At 36.9% G+C, this 12,307-nt stretch overlaps 1 protein-coding gene across 1 annotated transcript; it reads left to right on the top strand.

Annotated features, from left to right (window-relative positions):
• The first annotated feature begins 4,401 nt into the window (after positions 1-4,401).
• On the top strand, positions 4,402-11,081 carry cdx1a (caudal type homeobox 1a). The gene is made up of 3 exons (XM_014972827.2): positions 4,402-5,228; positions 6,718-6,866; positions 9,054-11,081. The coding sequence occupies exons 1-3, from the start codon at positions 4,892-4,894 to the stop codon at positions 9,243-9,245; spliced, it is 678 nt and encodes a 225-aa protein (XP_014828313.1). The 5' UTR covers positions 4,402-4,891; the 3' UTR covers positions 9,246-11,081.
• Positions 11,082-12,307: the final 1,226 nt, after the last annotated feature.

Genomic DNA, 12,307 nt, shown 5'->3' with positions numbered 1-12,307 from the left:
TGACCAACATATTCGATGTGTATTCATGGCACTCATCAAATGTATTGATCATGTTGTTTTTTTTAATAACTATATTGTTGTGATTTTATGATGCAAATCTCTTTGAACTGCATTGTTGCTGAAACGTTCAACAATGCAATGAACGTTTCAGCAACGTTGCTGAAACGTTTGTGTATAAACGTTGTTTATACACAAGTTTATTTGATTGTCTGAAATGGAGCCAGCAAGAGGAAAATCTGACATCTGAGAATACTTTGAGATTATCCTCACAGTAAAATTCTTCTTAGATAACAATAATTAATCCTCCACCTCCCAATTTCTCAACTTCTGCAAAATTCCACTATTATTTGTAGTCTGATTAGCAAAGATATATCAGTCTTGCACAGCAGAAGCAGATTTAAACTTGTTACAGAACTAAAATTCAACATGTAGCCAAATATGAGGGATCAGAGCCAATTAGAAATCCAGGAAAAAGTGAACGCCCCAACAGACACTGCACTCTCAAGACATTAAAACATCAATTGTCTTTATTGTCAAATCCATCTATGACATAAAAGAAAACCCAACACAACCACTAACGTTCAACATAAACCAGGATTAGATTGGTTACAAATAATTGTAATAATTAAAACATATGACAATTAAATATGGTTTCATTGATTATCCTGTTACTAAACATGAGTTTGATGAAAACTTTGTGACAATATTGCATTTAGTAATTTTTGGAAGTTTGATCCAACTGAGTGACAAGACTGTTACAGTTTCACCAGCAGATGTCACTATAGAGCAATAAATGAAGCATCTAGTAACGAACCTTTTTGCAAAGCAAAGGGCTGGAAAGGTTCATTGCTTCATGAGGCTTCATTTGCCCATCACTATCACTTGCGTTGCTTTTTTAACTGCAGACATCCGAGTTGGGAAGTGACGTCACACTGCAGAAAATTTGGACTTTTATTTAAGCATTACTCTCCTTTGAGATACGCTTACATTACGTTTGAATAAATGCAACCTAGATTATGCAGGAAAGGAAATGAGAAAAATCGGACTTATAACCATTATTTGAATTGCGAGGATAATGTTTAGATGGGTGTGGAGCCCCCTACTGGCTAAATAAGGTATTGAAGCTAGTAACCCAATTTTTAAACGACACGCACAGACGAACAGATGACTTTCAGACAACATTCAGAGATTTTGTCAACAATATTAACCACCATAAAGGTTTTAAATATATTAAAATTTGGCGAACGTTAAGTCCGAACATTTACTTATTTATTAAGACATAGAAGAGACGTTTGCATTAGAATAACAGCAAGAGTAACAAAAAATAACCTTTTTTTTTTTTTTTTTTGCATGGAGAAATAAAGCTCTTTGTAATGCCTGCGGTTTTTGGAAGTTTTTTAAAAGCAGCATTTATAAAAACGCCCGGAAGACGTTCAAGAACGTTCAAACATTCAGCACTTTGTATAAGAAGTGAAAAATAAAAATTTGATAAAAAAAAAATAATAACAGCCATAAAAGTTTAAAAGATATAAAAACTAAATCAAGTGAAATGACAGCAAAAAAAGAAAATTAATTGAGAACGAATGATCAGAGTGAATGTTCAGACGTTTGCTGAACGTCAGGTCCAAACATTCAACGTTCGACTTTCAGACTACGTTCACGGACGTTGTGTGAACATTTGCTTGCTAGCTGGGAACGAACAAGCCCAATTTGGTTTGTTTTGGAGCAAGATGGGGTGATGGTGACGTCATCGGGCAAAATTATAACTTTTAATATCTCAAAGACGAAAGCTGCACAAACGGCAGTTTTAATGGCACAAACCTGCATAAACGGAGCACTAACAAAGTAGCCCACTTTGGTTTGTTTTGGAGCAATATGGGGGGATGGTGAACTCTGGATGACCTAAAAAATTATTTTTAATATCTCAGAAACCAAAGCTGCACAAACGTAGCACCAACCATTCAGACTATTTGCTGGATTTTTGTCCTGAATATGTATTGCTTTCTCTTTGCTGCCCTCTTGTGGATACTTTTATTCCTAGTTTCTTGATTAAATTTTAACAGCTTGACACACATTATTCATTAGGAGAACGAGAACATAGTAATTGCAAACAGTAAACAGAGAAAAAGAAACTTAAGGTAGTTTCTCCCTGAACCAAACCCTGAACACACCCTGTTCTAGGTCCAATCATGAGACAGATAACAGAGATCCTGTATCAACACACACCAACACAACATAGACTCACCCATCCACACAGAGACAGAAAATAACAAAAATACATAAGTAAATAATAATAATAAAAATAAATAAAGTAAAATGACAGGAAAATTATAATAATAAGAATATATAAAAAAGGACATGAGTACAGAAATGGATTAAAACAAAAAGGCCTACAGATAGCCTAGTTTGATTCTGTCTCTGCTTTGAAGCAGGACATTAATTGAACAACAAATTCACCTTTTAATTGGTCTTTTGTCATTAATTCACATAATGCTGGACTCTACAACAAAGTGTTCAGTCTTTTAATTTGAATGGAAACAGATTTTTTTTTACATAATTTCATTCCATTAAATGAAATAGTATGTAGAATCCATCCTAAATACCATAATTTAATCTTTGCACATTTTGAATTCTCTCCAGTAGTGGTGATAAAAAACAAAAATACAGAATCACAGTACTTTACTGTAATTAATGTGCAAATATGGAAAGATAAAAAATATATATATTTATGCACAAATATTCAGTTATTTCAGAGCAGTGGTTGCCTAATTTTGGGTAAAGACCAACTGTGGGTCTTTTAATCACTGTAAATAAACAATTTCAACCATAGTGGATGACTCTACCTTGTAATGTGGTAAAGTATGTTCATGAATTAAGGACATAGTGAATGCTTACATCTCACGTATGTTAGTATTATGAACTGAAAACATTTGATTACTTCCTGTTTTCATTTTTTTTGGTTCTGATCCCCCTTAGGGATTATGACCCATTTATAAACCAAAGTAACTATTAGCAGCCTCCTGCAGATAGATGTGATTTAATGGAGTCACATACCACATTCCCAGGGAAACGTCCCTCAGTATGGCACCTTTCCACACCTGAAAAAGTTGGTCATCCAACAATAAAAACCACAACATTTTATAAAATTCTGAAGGAAAGATGTAAAAGAAGTATTAACAATAATGATAACATCATTATTCATTTACATTTAAACCCCTTATCTGTCACTCTGAAAACACATACATGTTATCCAGAGGGTCCATGAGGACAACAGTGTCATCATGACAGTTAAGAGGTTTTAAGATACAAGCGGCATGTCAATTCTCTTATATTCTTTTCAATGATGAACGGACAAATCATAATCAGCATCACTCAGATGCTTCTTATAATTTCTTCAGTCAGAAGAAACATGTCTGTAAAATTGAAGGATTCATTTAAATCTAAATCTACTTGCTGCGTGAGTCGTTTTGGGCCAATCTGTAAATATTGTTTCTCTTTCTTACGCTGCTGAAGGAAAGAACCCGAGAGCAAAGTTAAACATTGCTGACCAACATAAAATTCAAGCCAATGCTGGCACAAAGTTTGAAGTGCCATCTCTTATGTGATGTGAAAGGATATTTTTGAAGTTTATAGTTACACGACTATAACAACGATAAAAAAACATATTTTTTATCTGTCTAGAAAGATCTCTCTGGCCTTCCAGCCATTTTTGAACACTCTTCGTTGTAGCAAATGTCCTCAGCAGTCTGCAACACCAGTGCTGTGCTGGCAAAATTATTTTCAGGCTTCCTCTTTTTTTCTCCTCACTTCTCCTCAATTTTACATTTCCAAGACAGTGTGACTTAGAAACTGTCTTGGAAACTTAAAAGTGCCAAGACAGTTGCACAAAGAGAAAATAAAGGACTAAGTTAAATTAAATCAATTATGTGTGTTTGCCATGATGACGTAGAAGATTCATGTGTATATTCTGATAAACTTGTCAGCTGCAATTATGCAATTTGGGTGACGTGTTTTCAAGAAAAGGGTGCATATATATATATATATACTGCTCAAAAAAATAAAGGGAACACTCAAATAACACATCCTAGATCTGAATGAATGAAATATTCTCATTGAATACTTTGTTCTGTACAAAGTTGAATGTGCTGACAACAAAATCACACAAAAATCATCAATGGAAATCAAATTTGTTAACCAATGGAGGCCTGGATTTGGAGCCACACACAAAATTAAAGTGAAATGTTCCCTTTATTTTTTTGAGCAGTATATATATATATATATATATATATATATATATATATATATATATATATATATATATATATATATATATATATATATATATATATATATATATATATAACGCCTCAGAAAAAAATGGAATGACTCATTTGTGGAGAACATTTTGATGGATAAAGAAAAAATAAATATTTCCAATAATTCTTCTTAAATGCTTGGTTTGAATGTGTAAAATAAGGCCTTGTGTGTAAGAAGGTGAAATGGACAGGAATTAAATGAAGCTTTCCCTCCCCTGATCTGATCCACTTTGATTTACAATCATAGTTAAAATCACGAGTTTTTTTTTTTTTTTTTTCCCTCACATACTCCTTATCTAAGGGATCTTACGGGACATGGCAGGTAGGTTATGGCCATTGTCCTGGCGTCGCCTGTACACTTAGGTGAGTCTCAGGTAAGCCGTGACGTCATTCTGATACTTTTGACCTCCTTGGCAGTAAATCCATAAAGGTGTGTATCCTCACCGCTCAGGTGCAGTCATAGCCCCGGACCTCCGACTAAAGCCTGCTGGATACAACCACACCAGCCGAACATGCGCCCCGAGGCCTGATTCACCCGAGAATCCGACCCCCTGCTGTCGAGCGAGGACTCCGGCATGTACCCCAACTCCCAGCCGGTGAGGCACCCGGCTCAGACGCTGTCCCTGCACAGCCAGTACCTTCCGCCTGCTTATGATTTCCCAGGCTACCACCACGCCGTTTCGGGGATCGGCGACCCGTCGACGACCACCTGGAACCCCGTTTACACCCCGCGGGAGGAATACCCGTTCAGCTTCCCCAGCCCCAGCGCGGGGCAGTCGAACTACATCTCCCCGGAATTCAACAACGCCCCCTCGGCCGCCGGAGGAGGGGGGTCCCTCCCCCCTTACATCTCCCAGGACCCCTTCAACTCCAGGAGGAGACCACCCGAGCCCATCAGACAGCCATTTCCAGGTAGAGCTTTATTCATTCTCAGCATGATATTAAAGGAGAAACATTTAGCAGTGTAATATTCTTAACACATTCTGAGGAAACACTCGTTTCTCTTGCACGCAATCTGACGCAGTTTAGACATGAAGTCTGTTATCTTACAGCTTATCGGGTGCCTTAAATGTCAGCCTATTAGTATAACAGGAAAAGCATCATCTTGATAAACTTTTCAGTCACACTGCAGTGCAGCAACGTAAGAAGCAACAGTTTAGCAGAGGGCACAGGCAACTGCATGCTTTTTTTTTTTTTCCTTAGACAGCAACATTATCCACTGTGAGTTAAGTCAGTCTGAGGATACATGCATTCATCACACTGTTCGGCTGTCGCTTCTGGCAGCACGCTTTCAGATGTCAGTGGAAAGCTAACAGTAAGGGCCATGAAGTCTGCACAGCTACCACTCCGCACCCTCTCTGTCCACTGGGTGGGTCCAACACGTTGACAAATCACCCTGCAGGATGGCAGAGGAAGTCGAACTGCACTTCCACTGAGCAAGTGTTCACCTTTATCTCCCTTTGTGGGTGTGTGCCCGGATCTGCCTCGATCAATGCCGTCACATGCTCAAAATGTTTCTAATCAATAACTCTTGAGTACGTGAACATTTGAATGAATGAATGGCTGCCTGTGAAAACACCAATCCAAACAGAAGTCGCAGAGATAAGGAGAAGCAGCACGGCGACGCATGGAGGAGTCTTTACATTAGTTAGTATTAGCATGATTAATAGAGCTGATGAGGATTTAAGTGGCGCCTGAGCTGAACGTTGGCTCCAGACATGTTTGGCCACTTCTGTCACCACGTGTGACTCATTGACACATTGTTTCCTGTTGCTTTTCACAAGTATGGTTAACGGAGCTTCATAGCCCTGCAGGGGACATTGTAGAAAGAAAAACACTTTAGTGGGGCAACGCAAAACTTTTGCAGGTTTCTGTAAAGTTTTTCTTCCTGTGTGACTCTGTTAACAGGAAGAAGCTTCACCAGCAGCATGTGGCCAATGCATCCATGACCAGAAACATATAATCTGTGATAACAGAAGCCTGTCCACTTCTTACAGATCCTTGCTTTTTTCACCAATTCTTATTCCATTTGTGAAGGATGCAGATATCATAAATGTTCAGATGAGTGGAACAAGTGTGAAAAATTAAATACCAAACTATATTTGCAGCAAAAGACATGCGGAAAACCTTTGTGTTCTCTTGCAAACTTTTACAAAAGTGCAGTTGCACAACAGTTTTTGGTTAAATAATTTGAATATACAAATGAATACCTAACATAACTTTTGAGCCCAGTAAGGAATATCCCTCTAAACCTTTGCAGGATCTTGCAAAAGAGTAGCTCTGGATCCCAAAGAACTCTAGCAAGAAACAGTATCAAAAGTATCTTTTGAGAGATCGCAAATTCTTTTTACTTTGATCTCAGCAGTGTTTTTATATTTTTCTAAAATTTTGTGCTGTTCAGTTGGAAAGACTCGGACAAAGGACAAGTACAGGGTGGTGTACACAGACCACCAGCGGCTGGAGCTGGAGAAGGAGTTTCAGAGCACCCGCTACATCACCATGAGGAGGAAGTCCGACTTGTCCATGGCTTTAGGACTCTCCGAGAGACAGGTGAGGATAACGAGGTGACACATTGAACAGCAGCAAATCACAGCCAAACATAAAAGAACAAACTAGGATCCAGGGAGTTTTTACAACGTGGTGTAATTAAAGGCTTTTTAGATTTTTTTTTCAGACATATTGTAAGACTGTAGTTTTAATAGCAACAGAGTTACATCATCTCAGCTTGCCTCTGCCAAATTAACTATAAAAAAAAGTGCTAGACGTGGTTACAAAAATGGATCTACATATGTATGTAAATATTTTTGCAAAAATAGTTTGTACATTTTTAGTTTTGAAGTTCAGTGATACAGAACCGTATACACCGTTCTTGCAGCATGCTTTTTTTTTTTTTGCTATTAATGAGATATTTGCTAATAAATGACAATATTATGCATATTTTGCAGCATTATGGCAACAATAACAAGTGTCCAGTTTGTGCCCTGTCATGGTTTAAAAGGAAGATACAAATATATTAAACCGGATCCCCAACAACTAATATCTGTAGTCGTGCAAGAAAAGAAGAAACCGTTTTGAATTTCGACAGAAGTTGATTTCACAAGTCTTAATTTCTTCCACAGTGTGGTTAAGACCAAAATCTACACAGACACACGAATGGCCCCGTGTTCAGTTTTTTTTTTTTAAATAGGTAGGCAGCTGTCACTAACATTTAAATGCTGGAGATAAAATGTAATTCTCAGATAGATTACATGATCCATCGTCAGTTAATCTGACTTTATGGTGTGTGCGCGTCATTCTGTTGACATTTCATTTATATTACACGACGTGCAACTTTATTTTTGAATGGTTTGTATTTTCTTTCTATTGCAGTTAAATGTGAGATTAGTACACAACAAAACTGAGTACATTAGAATACAGATACTTTTGTGACCGTGTTTAGATGTCCAGTGTTTGAAAAACTGTGAGTGTTTTGTGGCCAAATGCATCAGCAGCAACAAAAGTGCACAACTCACTCTTGCTTTCTAATGCAGCTTGTATTAATGTGTCTTTCTGCCTCCTCTTTTATTCAGCCAAAGCCACAGCTTTGTGTAATACTGGCAAAACCCAAAGCAATTCTTAGGAAACTTATCATTACTAAACTTAGCCACAAGTCAACAGGGTGGGGTAAACTGCTTTAACCACGATCCCTTGAAGTTCTCCACATTTTGCCACATCATGACAGATCTTATTTCATTTTATTGGGGTTTAATGTGACAGACAAACAAAGAGTACTGCGTATTCCTAAAGTGAAAGGAGAGCGATACTGTAAATAGTTTTCAATTGGACACAAATCCCAAAAGTGAAATCCATCCATCCAAAAATAAAGTTATAGAGAAGTTTAGAGAACGGTTAGGTTATGAAGCCACTGAAAAGTTCAGGTAAGATAAGATCCCATGCAGACCACATAGCACGATATGGAGATGATTTTCCTCAACAGTGTCAACAAATCTGGATCTAATGGAACAATGAACATAGAGGAGAAAATCTTAGAGTCTGCGAACCCTTAGGACTGGGCTGGATGATCACCTTTCAGTCTAAATATCCATCCAGAGGTGCAATTGGATGGCATAGACTATGTGTTAGAATGACATAGTCAAAGTTACTCTTGGCTCATTTCTTCTAATATGAAAATATTGTTGTTTTGAGGCTATTTTCAAGTAATATTTTGGAATGGCATAAGAATGAACAAGAACACATTCTCAAAGATCGGTGCAGTTTAAATTCTAATGAACATTTCAAACTGGATCTGCAAGTCATTTAAAATAATCAAAATAAATAATGCACCAGATTAAAGACTTTTGTCATCCAGTTTTTGATACAAAGAGAGAAAGAAAAAAAAAAGATAAATCATTTATATGGAAATTATTGAGCTCATTTTAATTAATCATGCGATTAAAATTAGATATTAATTTATAAAACTTGACAATTATGCACCACTTTGTGTTGTCCTGTCCCAAATAATCCAAATAAAATACGACGAGGTCGGTGCTGGCAGTGCGACAATTTGCCTGATTACCAATGGAAAACTACGTCTGCATCTCAGTTTGAGGTGACTGAGTGATGCTATCAAATTAGCTTTGTGGAAACACAGCTGAAAGCAAAACAGGACGTGTTGTCATATGGCATTTGCGGCCTGCTTTAAGAGATATTTTTATCGACATAAAGTAAAGTTTTCTTCTACTGTTTGCGTTTTGTCAGGTGAAGATCTGGTTTCAAAACAGACGCGCAAAAGAAAGAAAGATCAACAGGAAGAAGCTGCAACATTCCCAGCAAGCCTCCACGACGACTCCCACCCCACCTGTTCTCAGTGGCCTCACCGAAGCCCATGTTACCTCCAGCCCCGGCGCGAGCGCCAGCATGCTGTCGGACATAAAAACAGAGGAGTACTAGCTGGATTCCTGATCCGCGACAGGGAGCGTGTCCGGAATGTAAATAGTATTTTTGTTTTTTTTTATTGAGTTCAACACAGAGTGATTAATCATGTCACTGATGCCTCAAATCCATTTTTTTTTACAGTGTGAAGCTACATTGTAAAACCTGAAAAATCATTCACATTTTTGTACAAGTATGGACTGTTATTAGATCAACACATATCTGTTGTCAATTTTAGAGTCTATAATGCTGTGAAAAAAGTATTTGTCACCTTACAGCTTTTTGCTGGGTTTCTATTTGTTTTTTCTTACCGGATAATCAAACACGTTTCAATTTCCGACAAAGGCAACCTGAGTTAGGATAAACATTTATTTCCCTTTTTTTTTTTTTTTTTTTTAAATCATGATTTTATTTGTTAAGGGAAAAAAAACTATGCAAAACTTATGTGAGAAACATGACCCAATATGTTTGACCTCTGAGGAGATTTAAAACAGATAAAGTTATTAACATCCATCAAGTGTTATCATGTATGAAGTATTTTTTTTTAAGCTTTGTGACTCCATCAAACCACAGTGAACGCCTGCAACGCCTCATCCAGACTGTCAAAAAAACAAACAAAAACAAAACAGAACAACAGCTTAGCCACTGCAGACCAAACGGCATTAGATCGGGTTAGAGTCCAGGATTCAAAAATAATAATAAAAAAAATGTCGGAGGATAAATTTCAGCAGTCAGAGAGTTCTGAGACACAACAACTGCTGACTTAAAAGTGAGCTTTTTATTTTTTAAATAAATGTCCCTATGCACCTTGCATAAAATCTACATACCGTTTAAGAAAGTATTAGAATAACAGTGTTGGTAGTGTGATGGTCTGGGTTTCCTTTGTAACTTCAGGATTTGCTGGAGTTGATTGAAAAAGGAGTCCTTATCTCTCTGCCAAAAATCATGAACTCTTGAAAAATAGTTTGGGTTCTTAAGTGCAAATGCAGTTGGATTGATTTTGAAGTGCCACAATAATTTAATGCACACTTGCAACCCACCTCTGAATGATTCAACAAATAAATGAATAAAGACTTAATAAAAAATGAAGCTTTAGTCCAGTGGGTTAAATCCAAATGATACAGTGTGGCATGACCACAAACACACCGCTCATGATTGAACAATATGACTAAAATAAAAATAAAAATATTCTGCATTGAAAGTGAGCCAAAATTCATCCAGTGATAAAAAAAAGACTTGTTGCCACTTATCACACACATGTGGTAGCAGCTGCTGCCACCAATACGTTTGGTCTATTGTTCTGATGATTTGAATAGTTTTTTGTTTTTTTTTCTTTGACAAATGTATTCATAATTTTAATATATCCGGTTATCTTTGGCTGATGATCTGACACATTTAAGTGCAACAAGAAAGCAAAATCAATGCAATTTTGTGCTATAAAATATGTCGTTCCATCATTGTAATGTGCTTCTCAGTCGAGACACTAAAACATTTTCACATGTTCTGTTTGAAGGAACAAAAAATAATGAAGTTTGTTGGTTTAAGCCTGGTCTAATGTAAAATGCATGCTGCATTAAAAAGTGTCTTGTGGTCGTTTTTTTTTTTTTTTTTTAAATCTGACTTATGGAAACTGCTTACTGCGTCTTGCATGGGCATGCAACTGAAGTACAAAAATAACTAACTTAGAATTTTAGGGAAGTAATGCTTGGTTTAAGGGAAACCGAAAGAACAGAGCAGAAGGGAACCTGAGGAAAGAAGAAAAAAGAAGTTAAAGTCGGCAGCTGTGAGGAAACATTTTAAGTTTCATGTAACGTTAGCTCGAGGCACAGCAGAGCTGAATTGATATGAAAATTGTTATATTTAATAATTAATTTATATTAAGTCATTTTAGCCAACGTAACAAATGCTCTAAGGAAGCGAGGGTGTAGCTTATGAAACATTAGGCCAAGGAATGAGAAATTCAGATGAGAGTTTAGCCACATCCTGGCAGACTGACTGCTCAACCACATGCCATGTGACACACAGTCATTTTGGCTCTAAACACAGACACTGAGCTGTGCCACGAATTTGAAATTTTTAAATAAATAATGTGCTGTAAGCCTCAAGATAAACTTAGTGCATTAAAGTATACGTTCATGAAATTATCACTTGAGTTTGAGTCGTCTATTTTGTGACAAAAGAGGAAGAGCAAGTGGAAAGGAGAGCCATGCACTGACCACAGGCATGCTCTATTTATGGAAATACAAATCATACCTTCATGCATGCGATATGGACCCATTTTGTCAGTCTGAAATTATTAACCTCAAAATGTTTAATTTTAGGATAGACCAGGCTAATATGGTTGGCTAAAAATAAGTTATTATGTCCCAACATAATAGTAGAACAACACAGAAGCTGACTTTCACTCTGCCTCATTTTTTTGTGACGTTTCTGTAAAATAAAGTTTGAAAATTGCAAAACAAAAAAGTACCAACAGTACAATCCAGCATGAAGTCTAGTACAAAGCTTAGTGTTAAGTCATACTGGCGCCATGATATAAATTTATCACCAAACCAAAGCATGAAGTTAATCAGATGACATCTCGTTAACTTTTTCTTTCTTTGGTCAATTTGTAGACTAACTTTATCTCCGAATGGAAAACTGACTTACTTGAGACACAAAAGTTGGCACTGGACTTTGTTTTATAGTGGGCTAACTTTGGCATTGCACGGCAACATCACATGAGCGCGCCATGACAATCATAATCTCTTGACATTTATTGAAAACAAATGTTTAATTGCCACTGTTTGAAAAACTAGCATTTTACGGTTTTCAAAGATCCCCATTTACTGGTTCTGTGTTTTAAGTGAAAAGAGAGGAACTGACTGTTTGAGCCGCATGAAGAGATCTTAGATTGTAGTTTAAGGAGAATGCAAGTGGCTTCGATCATAAATGTACTTTATGGCCCAGTATGTCAGCTGAATGATTGTTAACCTTTAACCTCAACCAATAAAACTTAACATATCCTGTCGCTGATTAAACAGACAGAAAGTGAAAGCCAAACTTCTCAAATCTGACCAAAAGATCAAAGTATCACTAAA

Source organism: Poecilia mexicana, unplaced genomic scaffold (genome assembly GCF_051168715.1).
Source record: "Poecilia mexicana isolate PSO_F unplaced genomic scaffold, ASM5116871v1 scaffold_10, whole genome shotgun sequence".
Taxonomy (NCBI): Eukaryota; Metazoa; Chordata; class Actinopteri; order Cyprinodontiformes; family Poeciliidae; genus Poecilia; species Poecilia mexicana.
The sequence above is the reverse complement of the archived record's forward strand: the minus strand, read 5'-3'. Positions and strand labels throughout refer to the sequence as shown.

Coding starts and splice junctions, on each gene's coding strand:
- cdx1a (XM_014972827.2), top strand. CDS start 4,892: ATGTACCCCAACTCCCAGCCGGTGAGGCACCCGGCTCAGACGCTGTCC. Junction 5,229..6,717: donor CATCAGACAGCCATTTCCAG/GTAGAGCTTTAT, acceptor TGTGCTGTTCAG/TTGGAAAGACTCGGACAAAG. Junction 6,867..9,053: donor TAGGACTCTCCGAGAGACAG/GTGAGGATAACG, acceptor GCGTTTTGTCAG/GTGAAGATCTGGTTTCAAAA.